At 39.8% G+C, this 27,979-nt stretch overlaps 1 protein-coding gene across 1 annotated transcript in view; it reads right to left on the reverse strand.

Annotated features, from left to right (window-relative positions):
- The window catches only part of ZNF827 (zinc finger protein 827), a 1,349,262-nt gene that overhangs the window by 94,668 nt on the left and 1,226,615 nt on the right, over positions 1-27,979 (reverse strand). Inside the window, exons 11-12 of the mRNA XM_044062231.1 lie at positions 18,686-18,874; positions 18,419-18,596 (exon numbers count right to left, since the gene is read on the reverse strand). Of these exons, the coding sequence (XP_043918166.1) occupies positions 18,419-18,596; positions 18,686-18,874 (367 nt within the window). The remainder of the gene's footprint in view (positions 1-18,418; positions 18,597-18,685; positions 18,875-27,979) is intronic.

The raw sequence follows: 27,979 nt of genomic DNA on the forward strand, positions 1-27,979 counted from the left end.
TGTAACTCACAAGAGACAGAGCTGTGGTCTCATTCCTAGTTTAAAAATGCAATTAAAAGCAGAATACAAGTAAAACACAGTGTCAAGAAAATAAATCATAATATACAAAACAAAAGAAGATAATGAAGCAGTACAAAATACAAGAAAGTAAAAACAAACTAGCCTTTCCCTCACAGCAAGATGTGGCAGAGTCTGAGTGAGCTTTTCCAGTAAAAAAAACAAAACAAAAAAAAAAACAAAGCAAAGACCTTCTATGAGTAACTTAGTAAGCTTTCACGATCAAACAGGAATGGCCTTAGACATGGGGTTTGCATCCAGGTGCAAGCTTTTTGGACCTTGCCATAGCCTTTGACTGTCTGCCATTCCATTCACAAACACCTCAATCTAACATTGATTCTTACTTTGTTAGCTGGATCATGAACTGGTTAACTGACATCACTGTGTTAACGAACTGGCTCCCCACCTAAACACCATGTTCAATCATAGCCTCACATCAGGCTTTTTGCCCACTGAATGGCGCAAAGCAACAGTCATCCCACTCCACGAAGGGGGAGCCACCACTGATCCTGGGAACTATTGCCCTATTAGCCTGACGAGCCTGGTCTGTAAGGGCATGGAACATATCATCATGGAACTCATAAAGAAAGACATTGGTAACCTCCAAACTCTGGACCCCACCCAGTTTGGGTTTGTGAAAGGCAGACCATGCCTCCTGAACCTGATCGACTTCTTTGAGGCAATTACCACTACACTAAAGCACTGTACGAGCACATCCACTCGTGCATGAATCGTACCATCCCAAATAGAACCTAGATGCTCTTCTCCAAAAAAAGGAAGCCAATCTGGTGGTCCCCTTCTATAAACAAACTATACAACAGAAGGAAGAAACTGTTGTAGAAAAGAGGAAAATCCCAGGATGGAAAAAACACCCTCACCAGCCTCAGTAAGAAGCTGAGATCCCTCATAAAAATCCTCAAAAGCTAGTTATGAAAATAAAATTGTCAAAGATTCCAAAGACAACCACAAGGCATTCTATAGATATGTCAAGAATCTAAATGGCAATGCTCAGATCTGCTCTGAGCTACAACAGAATGGCCTTAAATATACTGATCCCAAGGATATTGCCAATATCCTGGCAGATCAATTTAGTGCCAACTTCACCCCCCTCTCACCCCTTAAAGGGCCCATCTCAATACCAAAAGATTGCCAAATTTCGATAATCACGGCCACACAGGTAGAAACCGCACTCTCCAAAGCTAAGAATACAGCATCCATGGGACCAGATGACATCCCAGACTGTGTACTACATGAACTACAAAATGAAATGGCACCTCACCTAAGTGTCATGTTTAATCATAGCCTCACTTCAGGCTTTGTGTCCAATGAGTGGTGCACAGCTACAGTTATCCCACTCCACAAGGGAGGATCCACCTTGGATCCCGGGAACTACTGTCCCATCAGTCTGACAAACCTGATCTGCAAGGGCATGGAACGCATTATCATGGAACTTATAAAAAAAGGCATTGGCAACCTTCAAACACTGGACCCCACCCAGTTTGGGTTTGTGAAGGGCCGTTCTTGTCTCCTGAATCTGACTGACTTCTTTGAATCAGTCTCCAGAGCTGTGGACGAGGGTAAGGCGGTCCACACAGCCTATCTGGACCTCGCCAAGGCCTTCGACACCATCCCCCAGTCTGGAATCATAGATAAACTCACTAAGCTGGGCATAAATCCCTATGTCACTTGATGGGTTGCGAACTGGCTTACTGACAGAACCCAGACTGTAAAAGTAGCCGACTCCAAATCCAGCTCCAGATAAGTGACAAGTGGAGTACCTAGGGTTCAGTCCTGGGGCCACTCTTGTTTGGCATCTACTTCTCTGAAGTACAGGCCAACACTAAGGGACTCTGGCTAACAAAGTTCGCAGATGACTGCAAACTGGGAGCCATTATTGAATCCCCAAATTATGTGGATATTCTACAAAAGGGCCTTACAGAAACAGATGCCTGGTGCCAGAGCCATGGGCTCAAGCTTAATGCCAAGAAATGTATAGTTATCCCCTTTGGAAAAAAACATGAACCCATGAATTACCACATAGGTGACAGGACACTAAACATCGAAAGTGTGATGAGAGACTTAGGGACACAGGTGGACAGTGGTCTCACTTTTGATAACCACATCACCACAACAGTCAGGAAATCCTTCTATGTGGCACACCTCATCACTAAAGGCTTTTAGTCCAGAAAAAAGGAGGTCATTGTCCCACTGTACTCATCCCTCAGACCCATTATAAAGTATAATGCCCCATTTGGTATGTACCTCACAAGACATCTGCAACAGCTGGAAAGGCCACAGAAATATCTCACTAAAAGAATCACAGGCCTAAAGCAGATGCCATATGCTGACCGTCTAAAAAAACTCCAGCTATACTCTGTGGCATATCGTCTACTCACAGGCGATCTCTGCTTAACATACAAGGCCATGTCAAACCCTGAGCTGTTGGACATGCTCCACTTAAAGAAATCCCAATCCCTCAGAGCCACACGCTCCAGGGATCTAAACCTTGTCATCACAATGAACAAAACATGCTGGAGGGATAGGTTCCTGACCCAGAGACTCCCCATACTCTGGAATAGACTGCCCATACATGTCAAGCAGAGTGCCTCATGGCCCTCTTAAAAAGGAACCTTGATGATTGGATGGGAGATAGGAAATTCACGCCGGGGATCATGTCAGTCGCCCTGCTAGACAGGGGTCCAGAGAAGTAAATATTGTGGGAAGAAATATCCAGGGAATTGCTATGGCTAGGCTTGCATTGGCCCTAGGGCCAATAGCCTAGTACCAACCTATGAACCAAAGCCGTAGATGTGGGTAAGGTGGTTCACACAGCCTATCTTGACCTCGCCAAGGCTTTCAACACCATCCCCCATTCTGGAATTATAGCTAAACTCACTAAACTAGGTATGAACCCCTACGTCACAAGATGGGTTGCCAACTGGCTCATTGACAGAACCCACACTGTAAAAGTTGCAGACTCCAAATATGACTTCAAACCAGTGACAAGTGGAGTACCACAGGGTTCAGTCCTGAGACCTCTCCTGTTTGGTATCTACTTCTCTGAAGTACAGGCCAACACAGAAGGCCTTTAGTTAATGAAGTTCACAGATGACTGCAAACTAGGAGCCATAGTCGAGTCCCCAAATTATGTGGACATCCTACAGGAGGACCTCACTGAGACAGATGCCTGGTGTCAGAGCCATGGCCTCAAGCTCAATGCCAAAAAATGCACTGTCATCCCCTTTGGTAAAAACTCTGTACCCATGAACTACCACATAGGTGGCAGTCTACTTAATGCCGAATGTGTGATAAGAGACCTTGGGACTCAAGTGGACAGTAGTCTCTCCCTTGATAATCACATTGCCACAGTAGTCAGGAAATCCTTCTACGTGGCACACCTCCTCATAAAAGGGATCTCATCCAGGAAAAAAGAGGTAATTGTTCCCCTCTACTTGACACTCATTAGACCCATTAGAGAGCGCAACACCCCTTTTGGAATGTACCTCACAAGACATCTGCAGCAGCTAGAAAGGCCACATAAGTACCTCACAAAGAGCATTACTGGCTTCAAACAGATGCCCTACACTGACCGTCACAAAAAATTCCAGCTTTACTCCATAGCATATTGCCTACTCCAAGGTGATCACTGCCTAACATATAAAGCTATGTCAAACCCAGAGCTGTTGGATATGCTACACCTAAAGAAATCCCAATCCCTCTGAGCTACATGCTCTAGGGACCTAAACCTTGTCACCACAATAAACAGGACATGCTGGAGGGATAGATTCCTGTCCCAGAGACTTCCCATACTCTGGAATAAGCTACCCATCTATGTTAAGCAAAGTTTCTCATTAGCACTCTTCAAGAAAAATCTTGATGAGTGGATGGGAAATAGGAAATACACCCCGGGGATCACTTCTGTGGCTCTGCTCAACAGGGGCACAGGAAAATAACTTTCTTGGGTGGTGTAAGCCAGGGAACCTTGTTGGCTAGGCTTACTTAAGCCCTTGGGCCGATAACCTAGTACATACCTATGAACCTATATAAAGCTCATGCAGATTTTCTGCCTGTAACATCAGGTGTTACCCAAAAATCGGTTTTGGGCCCACTGCTGTTTAAATCTTGTTTTTTTTTTCTAGAATTCCAAGGAAAACTGTACTTTGGGTCTAAAATTACACTGATGGTTGTAAAATTGGTTTTATAATACAAAATAAATCTAATGCCAATGATTCTTATGAGTATTTATGTCTGATTTATTTTATAAGTGGTCACAAGATTTTGGACTAAAATGTAGCCTAGCTAAGTACAACATTCTGTATTTCCCACATACAATTAACATTTTTCCCATCTATTTCACAAGCTTATTACTAACAGGCCAAGGAATATAAAGATCTTGGCATCAATGGTGCATCTGATTCATCTTTTAACCATTGTGACAGTGCTATCAGTATTATAGCAATTAAATATATGGGTTACTTACTATGAAATCTTTCAACTAGAGATGAGAAATATTGGTTATATTGTACATAACTCTCATCAGACCCATTATTAACTATGATAACATATTTTGTACTTACACTGAAACTCAATTACATTTTTTAGAAGGTGCCCAAAAGAAGTATACCAAGAAAATTCAACCATTAAGTCACTTAGATTATGGGGCTAGATGTAAGTATTTAAAACTTTTTTTTCTGCTACAGGCACATTTGGGGTAAATTGATACCAGCATATAACATATTTGACTCCATTTTACAGCTAATGTACAACACAGAAGTCTTTAACTGTCCACTATGATATGAAACTTGTGTCCAAAGTAGGGAGATCTTGTACTAGGCATTCAAATGATAAGGTCAAAGTCACTAAACTATGGAATAAAATATTGATCTGGAAAAGAAGGTCTAAAACCTAGAGACTTTTAAATTCAACTTACCTACTTGGACTGGTGACAAAGCATCTAAAGCATTTCTTGAGGAATCAGTGTTCCTTGACGGCCATGAAGCCTGAACACTGTGGTCAAACTTATGAACTTAAATATGAAAGATAAACCAGTTGTTCCCAAGAAGATTCAGGCAGAGCACTAATATAGTCCCATGCAACATTTCTGAAAGTCTTAAAGGCATGCTATCACCCTCTCATCCTGTATATTTTAGTGAATGTCACTTCCAGATATGCTTTGGAGGGCACAACTGCTATTTATTTTAAAATATATGTATATACACATACACACACACACACACACACACACATATATATATATATATATATATATATATATATATAGGTTCATAGGCTGGTATTAGGCTATCGGCCCTAGGACCTATATAAGCCTAGCCATAAGAATTCCCTGGCTATTTCTTCCCACACTATTTACTTCCCTGGACCCATCTAGCAGGGCGACTGACGTGATCCCCGGGGTGAATTTCCTTTCTCCCATCCAATCATCATGGTTCCTTTTGAAGAAGGCCAAAGAGGCGCTCTGCTTGACATGCATGGGCAGTGTATTCCAGAGTCTGGGGAGTCTCTGGGTCAGGAACCTATCCCTCCAGCATGTTTTGTTTATTGTGATGACAAGATTTAGATCCATGGAGCATGTGGATCTGAGGGATTGGGATTTCTTTAAGTGTAGCATGTCCAACACCTTTGGGTTTGACATGGCCTTGTATGTTAAGCAGAGATCGCCTCAGAGTAGACAATATGCGACAGAGTATAGCTGGAGTCTTTTAAGGTGGTCAGCATAGGGCATCTGCTTTAGGCCTGTGATTCTTTTAGTGAGGTACTTCTGCAGCCTTTCCAGTTGTTGCAGATGTCGAGAGGTACATACCAAATGGGACGTTGTATTCTATAATAAAAAATAAATAAATAAATTATTTTGTTCACTTTTCAAACGGCTACCACTTTCTAAATTCAGTTTTGTATGTATCTTTACTTTTACTTCTTTTTATATATTATATGGGAGTTTTATATTTGTATTTTTCTTGCATATGTCTTTGGAGCTTTTCTCCCCGGGCCTCTTCTGAAAATGGACATGTATCCAGCTAGACTAGCCCGGTCAACAAATGTAAAATAAATAAAAATAAATAAATAAATAAAACTATAATGGGTCTAATGAGTGATGAGTACAGTGGGACAATGACCTCCTTTTTTCTGGATGAAAAGTCCTTAGTGATGAGGTGTGCCACATAGAAGGATTTCCTGACTGTTGTGGCGATGTGGTTATTGAAGGTGAGACCACTGTCAACCTGTGTCCCTAAGTCTCTTTTCACACTTTCGGTGTACTGCCACCTATGTGATAATTCACAGGTACATGTTTTTTCCCAAAGGGGATAACTATACATTTCTTGGCACTGAGCTTGAGCCCATGGTTCTAGCACCAAGCATCTGTTTCTGTAAGGCCTTTTTGTAGAGTATCCACATCATTTGGGGATTCAATAATGGCTCCCAGTTTGCGGTCATCTGCGAACTTTGTTAGCCGGAGTCCCTTAATATATATATATATATATATATATATATATACATATATAGAGAGAGAGAGAGAGAGAGTCCCCTGCCCTACACACTTATGTGTGCTAACCCTAACCTTACACACCTACACATTACATTACTGAAAAAAAAACTTTCCATAACAGTACTACTGTTCAGATGACACTTATCTGGGTTTTGTAGCTGTTGTTTACTAACAGTGGAAGACAAGTTTACAATGTTTTGTGATTCTTTCATTTTGTGAGTTACTCATTTGTGATTTTTTTGCTCTTTTTTATATATATAAAAATGGGTCTACTTCAAAACACTGAATCCCAAATGACTGAAAATTCAAAATACTGAATGATGGAATTTGCCCCTTCTGCACCATTATGCAATCTTGGAGTTGGTATATATAGTTAGCAGGAGATGTGGGGGGTGCAGCCCCCTACATGAGGGGTATAGGGGGGGCTTGCCCTCTGTAGTAAAAATGTGTTCAGTATTTTGAATTTTCAATCTTTAGGTATTCAGTACACACACACACACACACACACACACACACACACACACACACACACACACACACACACACACATATTAATTACAGATAGATATCAAAATTAAAAACCAAACTTGGAAGAAACACTGGGATCACATTTTATTTAACGCTTTTGTCTTCTTTATTTAGCCAAGGCAAGTGAAGACTTCTCTATTTAGCTCTTTTGTTTTTTAAACACCTTTACTGAATTGTCACTTGTGACATAGGCAAATGTATATAAAAGTACTTAAACCATAATAACAAGTTCACATTTATAAATATTACAATTCACATATATTGTTATATATCATATAATTTAAGCATAACGTACATTATTCTTTTCCTGCCTTCTCTTAAACCTTGTTCCTGCTACATATTTTCCTCCATGTATTGTTCCCACAATGTCCGTTTTTTGTATGTAATTTATTCCTACACTTTTCTAAAGATCCAACTCCTTACACTTTTATCTCTGTTAAAATATTCAGTACTTCAAGTATGGTTGGTTTATATTTTGACTTCCATTTTGTAATAATTGCTGTTTTGCCAGTCAGCAAAATTAAACTGAACAAGGCATTGCAATAACTAGGCAATTGAGATCCTGTGTATGAGCTCAAAATAATCATTTTCGTACTTACACTCAACCAGTATGCCTGACACAGTACTCTCTAGTCAATTTTTAAAGTCTGCCAACTCACTGCACTCTGAGAACATATGCTCCCAAGCACCTCTTTCTTCCCCATCACACCTCCAACATATGCCATCAACCTGAGAAAAAAATTATGGTATAAAAGTATCTATCAAACACTTCCAGGCAAAAATCCTAAATCTTCTAGATTTTGTTGCATATTTGGGAGCTATACATATGTCTTCCCATTGTTTCTTTCTGAATTACATATTTAATCTCTCCTCCCAATCTTTTCTGACCTCTTCTGATTGATTCCTACTGTTACCTTGCAATATTTTATATGCCCTACTGATTATCCCTTTTTTAACAGTAGCTTATCTTCTAGATTCTGTTAAAACTCAACAAGTGCCGGTCTTTCATTTAGGATTACCCTATCCCTTTCTCTTTGTCTATACTCAATATATCAATCCCTGATAGGGAAGGCAATCACTAGCCTGCAATCCAAATGTATTATTGGCCTCTTCCCATTCTACTACCTTTCTCTCTTGAATTTGTTCCCAATACCTTGGCTCCTTTGCCAGCTTCCTCCAATAAATTCTAGCCCCTTCTTGCCTATTCTCTGTACCTCTAAATGCAGTCAACCCCTATTGACAGAATCTTCTTTTTCTAATCCTGTGTTGGCTTAGTTCCTAGTATGAAGAACAAAACAATCCAGGCAAAGCTAGGTTCACACTCCTTTATTATAAAACTGAGAATTAAGCGCTTTCGCCTCTGCCAGTGGAGACTTCATCAGAATAATGAAGTTAACAATAAAATGTATTTTATATAACCATTTCAAATATAATTGACAACTTCCTTGGCCTATCCAAACACTAATTGTCACAAATATGCAGCTTCACAATGAATGGTAAAACTCCACCCCTTTAAAGTCACCATATAATAATATTATAACAGTAGTATATAAAACTTTTTATAAAAACATTCTCTTAAAATTTTTTTTTGTATATTTTTGATATTCATATAATATCAAAAACAAATATGTTTTTATGTTTAAAGTTTGTATTTGCTTTTGATATTATATGAATATCAAAAATATACAAAAAAACATTTTTAGGAGAATGTTTTATAAAAAGTTTTATATAATCTTCTTCTTCTTCTTTCGGCTGTTCCTTTCAGGGGTCGCCACAGCAGATCAACTGTTTCCATGTCTTCCTGTCCTCTGCATCTTGCTCTGTCACACCAACCACCTGCATGTCCTCTCTCACCACATCCATAAACCTTATCATAGGCCTTCCTCTTTTCCTGTTACCTGGCAGCTTCATCCTTAGCATCTTTTTCCCAATATACTCTGCATCCCTCCTCAGCACATGTCCAAACCAACGTAATCTTGTCTCTCTGGCTTTGTCTCCAAACCTTCCAACCTGGGCTGACCCTCTAATGTACTTATTCCTAATCCTGTCCATCCTCGTCACACCCAGTGCAAATCTTAACATCTTCAACTTTGCCATGTCAAGCTCTGACTCCTGCCTTTTTGTCAATGCCACTGTCTCCAACCCATATAACATAGCTGGTCTCACTACCCTCTTGTAGACCTTTCCTTTCACTCTTACTGGTACTCGTCTGTCACAAATCACTCCTGACACTCTTCTCCACCCAATCCATCCTGCCTGTACTCTCTTCACCTCTCTTCCACACTCACCATTACTCTGAATTGTTGATCCCAAGTATTTAAACTCATTCACCTTCACCACCTCTATTCCCTGCATCCTCACCATTCCTCTATCCTCCCTCTCATTCACACACATATATTCTGTCTTAGTCTTGCTGACCTTCATTCCTCTTCTCTCTAGAGCATATCTCCACTTCTCCAGGGTCTCCTCTACCTGTTCTCTGCTCTCACTACAGATCACAATGTCATCTGCAAACATCAGAGTCCACGGGGACTCCTGTCCAAACTCGTCTGTCAACCTGTCCATCATCATTACAAATAAGAAAGGGCTCAGAGCTGAACCTTGATGTAATCCCACCTCCACCTTAAACGCATACGTCACTCCCACCGCAGACCTCACCGTTGTCACACTACCCTCATACATATCCTGTACCACTCTTACATACTTCTCTGACACTCCCGACTTCCTCATACAATACCACAACTCCTCTCTAGACACCCTGTCATATGCTTTCTCTAAATCCACAAAGACAAAATGCAACGTTATATATAATACTGTTATAATATTATTGTATGGTGACTTTAAAGGGGTGGAGTTTTACCATTCATTATGAAGCTGCATATTTGTAACAGTTAAGTGTTTGGCTAGGCCAAGGAAGTTGTCAATTACATTTGAAATGGTTATATAACATGCATTTTATTGTCAGCTTCATTATTCTGATGAAGTTTCCACTGGCGGAGACGAAAGTGCTTAATTCTCAGTTTTATAATAAAGGAGTGTGAACCTAGCGGTGCCTGGATCGTTTTTTTTTTCTTCATTCTATTGGCATTTTTGGTTTTGATTAGTTCTTAGTATACTTTCTGCTAATTTACGACTATAATATGTCACCTTTAACTTCTCCAAATCTTTTGGGTTTCTAATACTATGATGGGAATGGACCCCATTCCTAAGTCAAAGTACGATTAAAGTTCATGAAATTGGTACTGTTTCAGTCTTTGATGTCAGCCAAAAGTGCTCTTTGCAGCACTAGTAATGTGCCCAGTAATGACTCCTTCTGCAATTCGTATGGGGTTACATGGATTGGTAACATATCTAAATACGATAGTAGATTCTTTTTTTATAAGACCAGTTGCTCCAACTACTGCTGGAACTGTCTTAGTATCTTTTTTCTACATTGCTTCATTTCTGCCTGCAGAACCTGATATGTTATGACTTTGTGTCTCTCTCTGTATGCAAGACACTGTAGTCACTGGGTGTAGCGATTTCAATGATCAATGCTACTTTTGTCTTCTTTTCTTGGACAACTATGTCCGTTTTTCTAGCATCTATCTTTTCAGCTGTTGGTAATGGGTGATTCCATGTGATATAAACTTCATCATTTTCATGATGCTTTGTGGCTCATGTTTCCAGTGTTTTTCAGCCACTTCAAAACCATAATGTTTGCACAATCCCCAGTGCAACAGTCTTGCCACATTATTATGCCTTTCAGTATACAGTCTTTCTGCCATTAGTATGTCACAACCAGCAACAAGGTGTGCGACTGTTTCCAATTTGGTTTTACAAAACCTACATTTGTCTGTTTCTCCCACATGTTCAATGGACTTTGTAAACCAGCGTGTACGTAACCCACTATTCTTGGGCTGCCAATATTAACCTTTCATCTCTTGGTTTGAATTTGCCTCTCCTTAACCATTCCTACATTCGTTCCTGATCAACATAAGGTTCTTCCAGAAGTTTTCCATACTTGCAATTATATTTATGCTTTTTCCACATTTCTTGCCTTCTCATCTGGTCCTTCACCTTATATTGTTTCTTTTGTTTTTTGGCATATTCAGTTGCTGCCTGATTTTTATCCTCTACTTCTGGTCTGATTTCCATTCCTGCTTCACGCCGATATGCTTCTGCTAAATTAAGCAAAGAAGTCATCTTAGATTTATTCTCCTCGTGTTTCAAAACTTTCACTACATTTGGGTCTTGTGACGACAGCAGACATGTGTGGAGTACAACTGCAGATCTATACATGTCATCAATTTCAAGGAGGCCCATCCCTCCTTCGGAACAGGGAATATATAATCTTGTTATAAAATGATTTTTATAAATCATTTGGTGAGCATGAAGCATCCTTCTTGTTTTCCTACTTAATCTATCCAACACATTTTGGGGCCAGTCAATCACTCCAAAACTGTAAGTTAGGACAGGATGAGAAAATTGGTTTATAGCTTGGATTTTGTTCCTACATGTCAACGCTGTTTTCAGGATTAATTTCAGTCTTCTAAAGTATTCCTTCCTAAGTTTTATTCGGATTTGTTTATGTTTTATTGTTGATCCTTCACCAATTCCCAAATATTTTTAATAATAATATCTGTATGGCTGTTGTTATTCTCCTCAAGGATCTGCATCCAAATCACAGTCTTTCTTTATTTCTTGAATTACCCCCCCCTGTATCATCACCCTTCCTTTCCGCTCTGAATTGTAGCCTTCTGCTTGTGTTATGTATAAGAACCTTAACTGTGTAGCTCTAAAATATTCCTTCAAATCAGGTAATTCTAAACTTCCTTGTTCTGTTGGGAAGATCAACGTATCCCACTTGTCTATTGCCCCCCCCCCAAAAAAAAAAATCAATCAACTCTTCATTAATTATTGACAACAACTTCTCTTTTGGTTGATAAAAATATGCCTGACCTACGTATAAAACTAAAGGAATAAAAAGCATTTTCATTGCTTGTACCTTTCTATCCTTATCCATAGGTAAGAGCTTCCAGTTTCTCAGTTTTTGTGTCATCTTTTGTTTAGTCTCTTACCACATATCCTTAGCTGCCATAACTGAATCCTTTTAAATCCATTCTCCCGAATACTTAATTTTATCATGTCCCCAGAAATATGGGTATTGTTGGAACAAACCATGTGTGGGTACACAGTTTATAGCTATAGCCTTTCTTTTATAGTCATTAATTTTATAAACTGAAAAACCTGAAATTGTCCTTTTCTGGTTCTATCAGGTGCAAAACACTATCGTCTGCAAATAATTCCAGCTTTTCCTGAACACCACAGCAATTATATCTTTGAATTTCTGAGTCTCTTATTTTCTTTGCCAGCAGTTCTAACTATAACACAAATAAAGAGGAAAGAGGAAACCACTGCCTCGCTCCTCTGTTCAGACACAACTTATCAGACAGGAATACTCCCACTTTGTTTTTTGCAAACAATCCCTTATATATCCTCCTAATTACCCTTATTATTGTATCAGGAAATGCAGATTCTTCCATTGCCCTGCTCATAAAAAAGTCTATGTTATAACAGCGAACGATCAAAAAATCAAATGCTGTGATATCAACCACAAAAGAACAAAAACAAAAAAGAGCGAACAGCCAGAACAGCACATTTTTTCCCAGGAATTTGCTGAAAAAAAAAAAAACACACACTAAACACGATTTTAAGTGGGGGGCTTTGCCCCACACCTCCCCATGTGGGGGGCTGTGCCCCCCACACACCCCTACTTAAATATACCAACTTCGGGATTGCACTACAGTGCCGAAAATGGCAAGGTGATGGAAGCGGCCAAGCGACTTCTTTCCCAGGGAAAGAATTTGCTTAAAAGCCGCTTCGTCATTTTGCATTTTCGACATTTACAGCTCGATGAAGACGCATTCAACATAATGCGTCGTTGTTCTTCTGACTGGAACCCTCATAAAATACCAGCTTACTCTGTCAAATGCTTAATCTGCTTCAAGACCAACCAATAGCAGCAGCAGCAATTCCTTATATTCTGCTTCCCTCTTGAACTTCATTGTTCTGTTAATGTTGTCAAATGTTTGCCTCCCTTCCACAAAACCACACTGGTCCCAATCTACCAATTTTGGCATTACCTTTCCCATTACTTTCACCATTATAGACATAGATACTTTATAATCATGGTTTAGAATTGAGATGGGTCTATATGAAGTTGGATCAGATAGTCTTTTTTCCGTCTTTAAGTATTACAGCCACCACAGCTTTTTTCCAAGAAGTTGGTGCCTCTACTCCTTCTAAAATACTGTTAAATAAACCTTCCAGATTTTATAACTTTCTTCCCTTCTAACTTCCAATCTTCCACTGGAATACTTTCTATTCCCAGAGACTTTCTTGTAGATTGGTTATACATTATTTTTATCTCATCTCCTCCTGTCTTAACTGTTAGTTGTTGAACCGCATATACCGCTAGCCTTAGCATACTTAAGTCTTCCATAAACATTTCCATTTGTGCTTTTTTTTTTTGATTTTCCCATCTCTCTGCTTTATACACATTTTCATAAATTTTCCGAAATATCTCTAACACCTCTACAGGCTATGTAGTTGTTTTTCTTGTTACAGGCCTCCTAAACTTGGCAGCAACTCCTTCTACTTTCTATTGCCTAAGTCACTGAGCCAAATGTTTTTGTGCTCTGGAGTTATCAAAAAACAGTTGCTTCAATAGCAATCTTTCTAAACTCATGCATATTATCCAGGTACTCCCTTATTTTCTCTTTAGCACTCTGCAATTGTGCCATCTGTTGATCTGTGAGAGTCTCCTTATTTTGTAATATTTTTAACCTTTTTCAGCCCCACTAAATAATTATTACTTTTCAACCAGATCTCTTTTTCTTTTATTTCTACCATATTTTTAAACTTTATTTTAATTTTATCCTACTGACTAGCTATAAGTTCTGAAGTACTTTCTATCTTCTCAAATAACTCCTGGATAATTTTTACTACCCATTCCTTACATTCCTCTCTTTGTAACAGGTAGGTGAGGAAGCTTCATTACCCTGCAATTTTATCGAAGTAATTATTGGCACATGATCTGAAACAATTACTGGATGTGTATCAATGTTCTCAATTAAATGGACATGTTCCTGTGAAATATAATTTCTATCAAGTCTAGCCCAGTTATTGTACCATTAGAAGTAATACGTATATTCTTTCAGAGTTCCTGCTACTGAATTCACATATTTATACCAAATATTTTAATGAGTTTCTTCAAACATCTACCTTCTTTTGTAATATTTTCCCTTCTAGGCCTCCAACACATCTTCATTGCTGCAAATCAAATTCCAGTCTTCACCGATAAATAATATTTCCTGCTAAAAGCTGATTATGTCTCCCAAAAATGTTTTAAGCCCCAAAATGGCAGTTTTAGGTGAAATATAAATACATGCCAGTGTAATTCTCGTCCTTTGCCAGTAGACCCTTAGTACTACAAACCTACCATTATAGTTTTTATTCTCTTCTTTCACTACCAGAACTCCTCTGGCAATTAATATTAGTACTCCTCTTTTCATTTGTCCCTGAAATTCTGCATAATATCCATCCTGAAATCCTTTCTTTATCAAATCCACATGTTCAATTCTTTCTAAATGTGTCTCCTGTAGCATTGCTATTTACATTCTGCATTTCTTAATATAATTAAGTATTCTTTCCTTTTTGACTGTACCTGTAAGAACATTCACATTCCAAGATAATGCAGAAACAGTCATCATTATAGTTAAGAAGTCATTACTCCCACCTATTATAATGGCAACTTTTTTTAAATGTCTAATTCCAACTTTTGCAAAATATGCACCCATTAATGTTTGTCAGGTTAATACTTTATACATTTTTTTTCTTACCAGCACTGGAACCTATGTCACATTTTACAAGACTTTTTGTTTTAATTAAAAATCCTAAACAACAAAACACACCCACAATACCCCCATAACCTATTAACTTAATATAAATACACATAGCTATGTACACATTCAAGTAATGAAGTTTAACCCTCCTAATAGGAATACTTGTGCAAATAGACAGCTGCTAACACTGGCTCTAGTTAACCTGAAACTGAGGTTATTCATGCTAAGATGTTTGTTATTCTTTGTGCTGCTACTTATACTAGCTGGTGTGTCTGTTCTTTTTGTATCTTTATTCCCCCTTGACAGATGTGAAAACTGCTTGCATACTTTCAGAACTCATTAACTTTTAGCCATGAAGAAACCACTGTTCTGTCTTAATTGTCCTACTATCAGCTTGCCTCCATGGAAAAATAAGAGAAAAAAAAAAAGATAAATGAAGTCCTCTGCTGCAGCCTGAAAGAAAAGTTGACACATTTATTGCTAAAGGAAAACTTTTCATTATATTCAGCATTCTCATTTAATTGTTTCCACTTAAAATTTCTTATTAGACTAAGCCAAGGGTCTTACTTCAGACATTCACCTGGGCAATCAGCTCTACATGTACTATGATTTGTGTACTTTTGCACCCACCTCAACAAATCAAGATTACAGCCTATTAACCTAAACATGCTATTATTTAGCTTTTCTTCTCTTATTGCACTGTAATGCCTATGTTTGTTAATACCAAAAAAGAAGAAAGAAGGAAAGAAAGAAAGAAAGAAAAGAGGAAGGGGAAAAAGGCATCTGTTTACTTTAATGACTTCATCACATACAAGAATGACTAAAAATACTTTAGCATAAAATATGCAACTTATATTCTGAAAAGTTTCACACAAATACTGTTAAGAAAGTAAAATTGTTTTACTTACAATCACCTTTTTCCTTCCACTTCCCTTCTACTTCAGAGTCCTTCCAAACATTAATGACATGAAGTAAAGCAAATGCCTTTCATTTAACAAAGTTAATAAAAGTCCACCGTTTCCACTTATTCTTGTGCAACCGTATTTCACAGATGTGATTAATGTCCTGCAATCTTACATCTATTCACTAATTTCCATGTTGCTGGTCATCTTCTTAATCTCCATAGCCCATCTCCAGATTCCGGGTTAATTCCACGGTGTTCCCGATTCTTCTGGTCAATCCCTGTGCTTTTCTTTCTGTCTCTCAAGCATGTTTTTGGAACAGTGGAAAAGGTTTCTCTGGCAAAGTCTCTCTGTGTGATTTATTATCAGAAGAATGAGAAGTACAGTCCCCTTCTGCTTATGCCTCATTTTTTTGCTGGACAAACTTTTGCATTTCCTCCTTACCCTGTTCTGCATCAAATAATAGCTTTGATCCTCCAGGAAAAAAATATTCTGAAGACAGCTGGATACAGCAGCTTGAATCTCATGTCTGCCTCTAGACATTCCCTGAACACTAGAATAAATGTGCATCTCTTCTGCCTAGTATATAGCAAATGATCATTTTCAACATACACTCTACTGTCTCCAATGTTTAATACTTTGCCCTTTTGCCACAGTTTTGTCAGGATCAATCCTTTCTGCTGGTAGGTTTGCATCTTTACTAATAAAGGTCTTGGCTGCTTTCTCATGACCATATTTGGAGCATATACACTGTATGCACTTTCAGTTAACATGTCCTGCTGTGGAATACCAATCTAGTTGCTTATCTGGGCCTTCATAAAATTATTACAGTCTGTTCCTTCTATTTTCTCTGGTACAGCAGCAAATCTCAGATTTTCCCTACCGTTTTTTGAAACATCCATTCTTGAGTAGTCTCATACTCAGCCAGCTTTTCTTCATTTCAACCTCTGATTTTTGCAGTTTTATAAGCTCATCTGAACATCTGTTTAAAACTTCCATTCTTTTTTCCAGCCATTTATTTGAGTCAATATACTCCTTCAGTGTTTTGTTTACTTTAATAAGTTCTGAGTACAACTGACTATTTTTTCCTCTAGATTACTGGAAGCTATGTCTTGCACCAAAAATGGATCTTGAACTGCTTTTTGATGAACAGCTGCAAGATTCTTCCCAGTCAGTGTTTTCTCTTTACCTTTACCAGTTGATTTTCTTTCAGGCTCTCTTAGTTTCTTCTTTGTAGGCAATCAGGCAGTGTACTTACTAGCCAGTAACTGAATTCTACTAAAACTGACAAAATCACTGGCTGCAGTTTTTCAGTTTCTGTTTTCATACTGAAAGAGATGAAGTCAAGTTGTTGATCAGTGTGTAGTCATCTTGGAAGTCCTTTTACCTTTTTTTAAGATGTCATCAGAAAAGGTGTTTTAAAGGTCTGCCTACTTTTGGTGCAGGACCAGAGGAATCTGATGGTTCTAGAGATCTTTCCCTTGATTCCTTAGGTGCATCTTTTGCCCTGTTCTCCCTTTTGTTAAAATTCTCTCTTTTTGATCTGTCATGGGGCCTCTACAGAGTCTTCCTGACAAGCAGAGAGCTTGACTTACAGGAGGCTGATTTTCTTGCACTGGCAGGGAAAAGGCTTTAAGAACCAACTTTGAACGGCAGACAGAAAAGGGCCCACGGCCTCTAAATGAAGCAGACACATTTAGTGTGCAGATCATGTGGAGGAATTTTATGACCCCGTGCAGAAGATTTTTAAAATCTGGTTGCCTTGTAAACCCCTTCACAAACTTAACACAGTATATAACAAGACTCTCAACTATAAACTGTAGATTATAAACTACCACACAAAACAACTGTCTGAACATACAGTAAAAAAAACCTAATCTGCTATATATAGATAGCAAGAGATTTCTTCAAAATACTGAAAAGATAAGGAAAGTATTTTTTTTTCTTTTTTGGAGGGGGTGGAAGAAAGCTGAATAGGATGGGAAGCACCCAACATAGAGTTAAATACTAACAAGAAATGCTGACACACTAGTGTTGACTAAGCTAACCCAAAAATAAAGTACAAGAAAAATGTAGCTTTAAGCTGAAAGGAAAAATAATTTAGCTGATCAGCACAACTAGAAATCACCACTGAAAGCACTAAGCCTCAAGACTGTGTCCGACTACTTCAAGTGGCAAAAGAGATCTGAAAAACTGTGAATGTGCAGGATGATTATGGGAAGGGGGAGGAGCCTGAGCCTTTGATCCAAAGTCTGAAAATTGCCAGCATGGGATTCATGCAGATCCGACATATCCACAAGTTGAGACGGATGGACATTACATTTGACTGAACTTTCTAGGTTAATAACCAGGCATGGCCCTCCAGGAAACAAGGAAAGAATTATGTTGAGATATAAAACAGTACTAGCAATAACATGATTACAGGTACATTAAATACTATGCCTCCTATAGGTTTTTGTAGTGCAGGGGAAGTATGATAACAAAAACAAGACATGATACCACTGTACACACAGTAAATACGATGTACTTGTTTTCCTTACTTCAGCCCACCAGTAGGGACAGTGTGGCATTTCTTATGTTCCATCAGCTGTTCTGGTGTCTTCATGAATTTATGACAAATGTCACACTCAAACATCCTGGTAATGAGATGGATTTGCAAATGCCGATCAAACATGTTCTTCGCCTTGCAGACAAAACTGCAAAAAATGCATTCAAACCCTGAAAAATGAACATAAATGAACATAACTTCAACATGTTGAAAATGACCACCTACCCAACTAGAATATCTTGTTCAGACATTATTTTACCTTTTTCTGTTTTATCTTCTGTGCTGAGAGAAGGCTGGGCAGCAGAAGCAGAAGGTGATGTTAATTCACTACTAAGGTCCTTACTCTTTTGAGATGAATCTGTGTCCTCTCCACCATTAACAGAATCTGCAGATAGTGAGGATGAGCAAGTGCTGTTGTGTTCATCTGAGATAACATTCTGTTTCTCAGCTACAGAAATAATAGAGAGAGAATCCTGCATTAAATAAAACGTAATGGATCTGTCTCTGAACTTTATATACTTTAACCAAACAAAAAAACCTAACTAGAGTAATCACACAACTGTCAATTAGTTTGCAAACACAAACTAATCTAACAAGGTTTGGATGGCATTAAACATCTAATACCAGCAATGCTAATATAAGCAGCATTACAGCTTAAAGAAAGGTTTAGACATAATGTAGTTCATTAGAGACAGAGCTAAAACCTACATTTTTATTTCATCTTGCTCACTGCTTTTTTTCACGTCAGAATCCATCTAATTGGCTATCCACCTGGTCCAGTGCCAGTCAAGGGTTCAGGAAGCTCCATCTTAGTCAGCTAATGACGAACTTCATGAATTTGTTCTCCACTTTTACAAATACTAGCATTATGAACCACCCAAATGATGGCTGAAGAAGACTGCAAAAAGTATGTACATTACCAATTTCAGATTTAAGTCAGACTACAAACTCTCTGATGTAAATCTGACTATATCATATACACACTTAAGCTTTCCTTTAATCTTCCATATCACCATCTACCATGTGCAAAGCTTCCCAGGCAATTCTGATGCTATGGGAAACAGCTAAACGTACTGTTAAGAATGGCAGTGTCTGCAGCTACCTACAGCAATGCATTGTCAGCCTTCAGACACTTTAGATCCTCTCTGTCTTTGCTCCTGTACCAGCAAGTTAGCTTTGGTATGCTGAAAGTGCACAATATCCACTCTATTTACACTAAAAAAGCAGGCTACTGAGAGGAATAGGTAAGCTACCTTGGTACTAATCTCTAGTACCAGTAGGTATGCTGTCACATCACTCTCACTTTCATTTTACAAAATTACCTAATGTATCTTTTTTATATTTCACCAGTAGTCTACTTCAGCAGTTATTGGGACCTGTAGAACGGCAAACCAAAGAGTAAAAAGGTCACACAGACAAACCAATTGGTAAAAACACTACAAGAAAAACATAGCCAAGTTAGAGTTTTCACTCTAAAAGAGGCCCATGGGATATATGCAAATGCCCTTTTAAGAACATCAAGTGTTTCAGCTATATGGCTTCTGAATATCCAAGACTTTTTACTTTTTTCTTTTTAAGTCTTTGTGGATGCATTCAGGCCAATAAAGCCAAACCCACTAGCTGTAGACATGCATGTTTTGGCCTTCTTTATAACCTCATCAGCACAGCATTAGTGGACTGTTTGGCTATACTTTAGAAACACAGGGTCTTTAAACCCACATGATGTCTGCAAAATATCCCAACTAATATCCAAACCAAAGAGTAAAAGGTCACACAGACAAACCAAATTTTTCAGAAGCACTTGCCAGTAGCGTAGCTTGGGCCAGAGATGAGTCTGAGGAATTTCCTGCAAGAAAGTTGAATGGGAATGTGAAGGTAGGCATCATTAGTTCTAAGAACACCAGAAAGGCATGAGGGAGAATGGAAGGGAGAGGGTGAAAACAGAGATCATTTTGAAAGAAGGGACGTTTAGAAAAGTATTTAGAAGAGAGAAATCGAAAAAGGGTCTCCATTGTTCTTTTTTTCCTTGCTACCAGAAAAACTCTGGAATTGAACCCTTTACACTTGAAGGAAGGTGCCACCTTTTCAATGGTGCCCTGATCTAGCAAGTCCTGAACAACAGGATCGAGCAATGGAAGCTGGTTGATAGGTGGAAGAGGCATGCCCTTTAGGGATGGAATGCTTTCCCAAGACATGGCATAGCCTTCTTTGATGATAGTCAGAATCCATTTATTAGTATTACTATTTTCTTAAAATGGAGAGACAGAGAAAGTCTTTTGGATGGAGGGGTTGAGGAGAGAGGAGGGGTAGCTGAGAAGGTAATTGCAGGATTTTGCTTCCAAAGGGAGACCTCCTCGATGGAGATTTCCTAGGAGGTTTGTCTGGAAATATTTTCCTTGGTGATTTTCTTTGTTTGTGAGTGGACCTAGAATTCCCCTCAACAAAAGAAGTAGACTTTGGTAAATTCCATGATATCTAGGTAATGTAGAAAGTAGAATCCACCTGCAGTCTTTCATAGTCTTGTCTTGCTATTATAGAGTTTTGAAGAGACTGGCAGCTTGTGGATCAAACAAGAGATCTTTGTCTAAGAGCAAATCTAGTATTTTAGACTTGAAGTACTCAGGAGTGGGCTGACTGTACAGCCATGCATACCATCTGATGACTGAGCCCATATTAGCAGCCCTGGAGGAGGCATCCACAGCATCAAAACTGTGCTGTACTTTGTGGCTATTTGTGCACCTTAAGGCAGTGAGGTCTGCATTTGCTGCTTAGAATCTGCTGACTGTTGGTCTGACATAACCTTCTGCAAAGACTGTAATATAGAGAGTAAATACTTGGTCATTTGGATCTGGTAGTTGATAGCTCTGAACGTTAGGGTGGAGGAAGTGCAGACCTTCCTTCCCCACCTATCCACAGCCGTACTATCCTTGTCAGTGGGAAGGGTGTTAGAATTGGGGAGTAGATGGCTTACCTGAGAAAGGAGAGACTGCAGCATGTCAGTTACAGGATTCTTATACAAGTATTTAAGATCATCAGGGTACCTTATGGTATCTTTTAGGTGCTGGTGACTTAGAGTCAGGAGCTGAAGATGTGCACTGAAGATGTCCTTGTATGCTTCTAGGACTGGAGAATGAGCTGGAATTCCCATTTCCAAGAGTTTATAGTATCTCTTTTGTATATCAGAGATATGTTTTGATTGTCATTCAAAATACCCTATCATGTTTTGAATAGTTTCTCCAAAACAGGCCTCTTCAAAAGACAAATTTGTAGAAAGGGAGCCATCTTTATCTGATGAGAGCTGAGCTGGAGAGTGTATTTGTGACGAGTAATCCAGAGAATGATCACAGTCATCTTGTTCATCCTCAGAGGAGGAAGAATCTTGGGTATGTACTTGTGTGGTCTCAGGCAGCTGGGTCACAAAAGGACACTTCAGGACCATGACAGCTTTAAATGGGACCTAGGAGAAGTCAATCCATTCCTTTTCATTAGAAGCTGAAGGAGACATCACACATCTTGTTTTGTTTTTACCTTTTTAGGCATGACGTCCAACTGAACAATACTTGGAGATTCAGATGCCTGGTGTACTTCAATTAGAGTACCTGAAACCTCTTCCTGGACTAGGATTTGGGGAACTTCATATGGTCCCTTCAAAATGATTAAGCGTGGCTCCTCTGAGGTATCCACCATCTATAAAGCCTCAGAAGTCATACTGGCCTCCAGCAGGGTCTCAGTAGTGAGCAACTGAGAGGATATCTCATGTTCCGTGGGTTCTGTAACCTCACTGGGTACTTCTGACTCAGAAATATTAGACTTCAAATTGTCTTGGGGGTCTCTTGACTTTCTTTCTTTGGCAGAAGGGTGACCTCAGGTGCTAGGGATTCTGCTATCTTTGCTTGAGCTAGGCATTTCAGACACTGTGTTTCAAGGAACATGTTAAGGAAGGAAAGCCTCAACCTATGGGTTTTTGGAACGAATGACTGGCAGATAGAGGAGGATTTGTAGTTGTGTTCCGGGTCTAAATAAAAAAGGCACTTAGTGTGCAAGTCCTTGTATGGAATCTGCCTACTGCACTCACAGTATTCCCAGCTAGCTGATATCTAACAAAAGTTTTCAAACACAGCAAAATACAAAAAAGGAAGGTTCTCCAGTGAGTCATCTACCTGAAAAACCAAGTAAGTTAAGCAACAGTACCAATAACCTAATGCAGATCAGTCCAACGGATGAGCGACCTGCATTCAGGCTGGCATCGAGATAGTCTAAGGAACTCATACGTACGTCCACCCATATACCACAACACATACAAGCTGAGGTCATGCATTGGAAATACGCCCTCAAGAAGGTAAAACTTTAGTACTCTACTCAGACATCAGCAGATGAAAACAACCCAGATGATAAGAATACTTCAATAGTGATCTCAGTCAAGACATCAAGTAGCCTTTAAGTAGTTTGTATGATAACAAGAAGGCTTAGAGATGGTCTGCATAGTTTTTGTGATATAAGTCCTTGATTTTTTTTTTTTTTTTTTTTTAAGTACGAAAGATTTGTGGTCACTCCAGTTGTGATAAATGTATGGATAGGTACATATCGAATGGGGCAGTAAATTCAATGACAGGCCTGATGAGAGCTGAATACAGTGGAATGATTACATCTCAGGACCTGGACATCATACCTTTAGAAACAAGCTGTGTAGTGAAAAGTACTTCCTTACAATAGTGGACATGTGGTGATCAAAGGACAGTTTTTTGTCCATATAAGTTCCTAGATCCTTGACTATGGGATCAGCTTTCAGGTGTTACAAAGGAAGTCATGCTTGACAAAGGATATAAAAAAAAGTTATGTACTCACCATAACATTCCATCGGAGTAGTTCTACTTCATTTGTCTTCAACCTGTGGTTACCAGATCCGTATCGGATCCAAGCCGGCAACTTCACAAGCATCTGCTCCGAGCTCCAAGCTCCTCCCCCTACCCATAATACACCACCACTACCTTCCAACCCTCAGATCAAGTTTGCTGCACCCTGCACTAAACAACTCGATCCAAACCACCTTACCACACACAATGTGCCACCTATGAAACCTACCCATATGGTAAGGCCAGAGGGAAGGAGGGAGGGACGGTTGAAGACAAATGAAGTAGAACTACTCAGATGGAACGTTATGGTGAGTACATAACTTCTTTATCTAAAGTAGTTTACTTCATTTGATCTTCAACCTGTGGGACAGAGTCCCCAGCTACTTAACACCTGGGTGGCCCTCATGGAAGGATATTATGGAGCACCACGGAACCAAAGGATGCTCTCCTTCGAGAAGTCAAATCCAACTTATAGTGAGAAATAAAAGTATGAGATGAGGACCAAGTAGCCGCAGAACAAATGCTGTCTAAGGATACTCTAGACCAAAAGGCTGCAGAAGTAGCCATGGACCTTGTCGAATGAGCTCTAATCTGACCAGGAGGAGACAAATCTTTATCCTTGTAGATGTGAAGGATGCATAGAGAAATCCACCTAGCAATGGTCACCTTGGAAATAGGTTTACCCAAAACGGGTTTACAAAAGGACACAAACAACTGGTCAGATTTACGAAAAGATTTGGTCCTGTGCAAATAGAAACATAGCTCTCTATGAACATCCAACAAAGGCAACTTGTATTCAGCTCTGTTTGTGAAAATTGGAAAGAAAACAGGTAAATTGATAGTCTATAATTGATATTGACCTCAGATGCCACTTTTGGAAGACAGGAGTATTTGGTGCGAAGGGAAACCCTGTCCTTATGGAAAACCACGTATGAAACCTTGACAGACAACGCCTGAAGTCTTGAGACCCTCCTAGCCGAGGTGATAACCACTAGGAAGGCTGTCTTCCAAGACAGAAATGTAAGATCTAGGGTTGCTGCAGGTTCAAAGGGAGGGGCAACCAGCACTTGCAGTACCATAGTAAGGTCCCACGGGGGGGGGGGGGGGTAAGATCTCTGACTGGAGGATGTAAGAGGAAGGTACCTCTGATAAAGGCTTTGCACAATCTGGAAGAGGCCAAAGAAGCCGAGTTCTCACCAATGTGAAAATGAGAAATGGCGGCTAGTTGAAGTTTCACTGTAGACGAGCTAGCCCCCTGCTGAAAAATGTTTGCCAAAAAATCAAGGATAGCTGGAATGGGAGCTGTGAAAGCATCAATTCCTTGGAGAGGCCCAAAAGGAAAAACACTTCCATTTGCTACGATAAATCTTCCTGGTGGATGACTTATGAGCTACCACCAGAATAGTCCTGACTGAAGAAGACAACCCGGGAGTCCTAGCAATTAAGGGAAGTGGAGCAGTCAAGCCGTGAGCTTCAGACTGTCCAGATTCAAATTCTTTTCATTTTTATACATCACCGGCTGTCCGCTTGATTGCTTTTGTGCTTCTGGACTTTGTTCTCAGATGAGGGACCCTCGAAGGGTGAGAAGATGAGATCCGGAAGGGGATCCAAGGAGGAGCTAGAAGATGAGACCAGAGGAAGGGAAACCATACCTGGCGAGGCCAAAATGGAGCAATGAGGATCACTTTGCTCCCCAGTCGACAAGCCTTCTGAAGGAACTTTGGAACAAGGGGTACAGGAGGGTAAGCATAAAGAAGACCGGGAGGCCAAGCATGGACTACAGCATCTCTGGGGGATTCCCCTGGCAGGGGGTTCAGAGCGAAGAACTCGCTGCACTTCGCATTGGAAGGAGATGCAAAGAGATTGCAGCAAGGCTGACCCCACTCCAGAAAGATCTGCTCCGCTGCTGAAGGATTCAGAGACCACTTGTATGGCATCAGAATAGTCTGGCTTACTTTGCTCGCCAGAATGTTGAACCATCCCGGAATGTGCGTTGCTACCAGAAAATGACCAGTGGAGATCGCCCAATCCCAAACTCTCATGGCCTCGCGACTATGGGGGTAAGATCTGGTCCCTCCCTGTTTGTTGATACACCAGACCACCGACATGTTGTCTGACTGAATTGCAATGGTTCCCAGAGGTAGAAAGGCAAGAAGAACCTGCAACACTAAAAGGACCGCCCTCATCTCCAGAATGTTTATATGCAAACTGGTCTCAACTGGGGACCACATGCCTTGAACTGTCCTTCCTGAGCAATGCCCCCCCACCCAAGCTGGGAGGCGTCCATGGTCACTGTGGCTTGGGCAAGTGCTGTGACAAAAGGTCGTCCTTCCAAGATTTCCAAAGAATGCATCCACCAGAGAACGGACAACCTGCAGGCTTTGCTTATGTGTATCGGGTATGACAATGGAAGATCCAACATAAGACCATTGCACTGCTAGAATCCACTGAAGTACTTGCATGTGTAAGCGAGCACACGGTAGAAGTGTGATCGTTGCTGCCATAGAGCCTAGGGCTCTTAAAACCGACTCTGCTGAGGGGAGATGAGATTGATAAATGAAAGCGGCATGCATCTGTAAGCTTAGAATTCTCACCGAGGTCAGGAAGACATTTGTCTGTAACGTGTCTATCCGTGCTCCTATGTATTCTATAACCTGGACAGGGTTCAGAAGAGATTTGGCTGAGTTGACTAATTCCTAGATGGTGTGCAAGGCATAAGAAATAGTCTCTGGTCTGGCAAAGTAGATGCTTGGTGGGAGCAGTAAGGAGCCAATCATCCAGGTAAGGGTAGACCTGAATTCCCTGAAGACTCAAGTGAGCTGCTACTACTGCCATCACTTTGGTGAACACCCTGGGGGCTGTGGTGAGACCAAAGGGTAGAGCTCAAAACTGATAATGACTGGCCCTTAGCCGGAAGCAGAGAAACCTCCTGGAGCTTCTGTGCATCTTTATGTGATAGTAAGCGTCCTGGAGGTTGAACGAGCACACCCAATCGCTCTCTTGCAGGTACGGCAGGATGGACTTTAAGGTGACCATCCGGAACTTCTCTTTGGCAACTGACAGGTTCAAAGTAGATAGGTCCAGAATGGGCCTTATGTCCCCTGTCTTTTTTGGCACCAAAAAGAACCTGGAGTAGATGCCCAATCTGGATTGATCTAGGAGGAGTTAATGGACAAGGACGCCATACTGGTTAGGTCAGTGGTATGGGTTGTGAGAGACATAGACAGGCCCCATATAGTAAGTTATGATATGATAAGGTTTTGTCAATTGTACGTTGGATGTGGAGAGGTTACAGCTAAGTACTTTGTATAATGAATTTGGAGCTGAAATTTATTTTAAGAATATGGAGTCACTGCAACCTAAAGTGTCATGGTAGGCACTGAAACCCTGAACTGATGGAGTGAGTGCTCTCTCTGGTCTTGAACCAGGTTTCTGTGATAATGTATATATCAATGTTTTCCAGGAAAGAAGTGTCTGTAGTGAACAGAGGGTTTTCTTTTTGTTGTTGTTATGGCTCCTACCATTGAGCTTGAGCAGCAATACCATTACATTATCTGGATTAGGTTTTATTATCCTGAAAGCTTTAGAAGACCGACAATGCCAAAAAAAGGCACTATGGGTGTGGGAAAGGATTTAGCCAGTATACAAAAGCATGATCCTGTCTCCAGAGTCTGTCCAATGATAGTACACTTTGGGAGAGTGATTTTCAAGGCCTTGAACAGACCGACAAGAGTATCTTGGTCTGCTTGTTGCTAAGTGGCAATCTCAGACTTCAGTTAAGCCTTTGCAAATAGTCGCCTGTAGGTCAATCCTGGTATCTGCAGGCATAACCAGCAATCAGCTAGTCAAGAATCCTTGGGATGGTAATTAGTTTACTAGGGCAGTCATAGCCTGCCTTATAAAAAAAGATTCATAAATAATGGAGCCAAAAGCATATGTCAGGTTACTGGGAGCCCTATTTAAGTACTGGCACTGTTCTTAGCACTTTCCTTGGATCCACTTGGCAATGAAGATAATGCCATCCTAGGAGATGGTCTGAATCTAGATTGAGATTCTGGCAGGATTTCTCTAGTGATGTGAAGAAGGCATGCCATTAGTCAATTAGTCAAAAAGTAGTGGCATACTACCTTGAATTCGAACAACTTCATAAAATCATTGGACAACAACTAACAATCAACAAAGATTATACCACAAAAAATTATTTTCAGGAAGGCCAGCTAGAGTGTTTTTTAAGCATCTAACCAACAAACCTGAAATGTAAAAACTAACCTGTTAGAAAAAAAATTGCATCATTCAGAAACCATTTATCCATTCAGAATGAAAAATGTGAACTGATTTGAATTTCTACAAGTATTGCTGCACAGTATATGAAAATATATATAAAAAAATCACAAACTTTTCAGGGAAAGGGTGATATGTAAATGCACTTCTTAAAATGTAGTCTGTCATCAGATAAGATGACGTATAGAAGTACAATATGCAACAAAACCAGAACAAATGTTCTGGGCCCAGTTAACTTCCATGACACAACTACCAGAAAAATGTGTTATAAACAAGTTGAAGTACATACTCCCAGCTTTGCTGTTTCACAGTAGATACATCATCAGTTGTGATTCAGCAAGAAAATTCCCATGTTCCTCTACAAATATGGGCTGCTGAAATAAAGATCATCTGATGCTTCAACACAGCTGCAAATGCTG

The sequence above is a fragment of the Protopterus annectens genome, chromosome 2.part1 (genome assembly GCF_019279795.1).
Source record: "Protopterus annectens isolate FY-2018-M chromosome 2.part1, PAN1.0, whole genome shotgun sequence".
Classification (NCBI taxonomy): Eukaryota; Metazoa; Chordata; order Ceratodontiformes; family Protopteridae; genus Protopterus; species Protopterus annectens.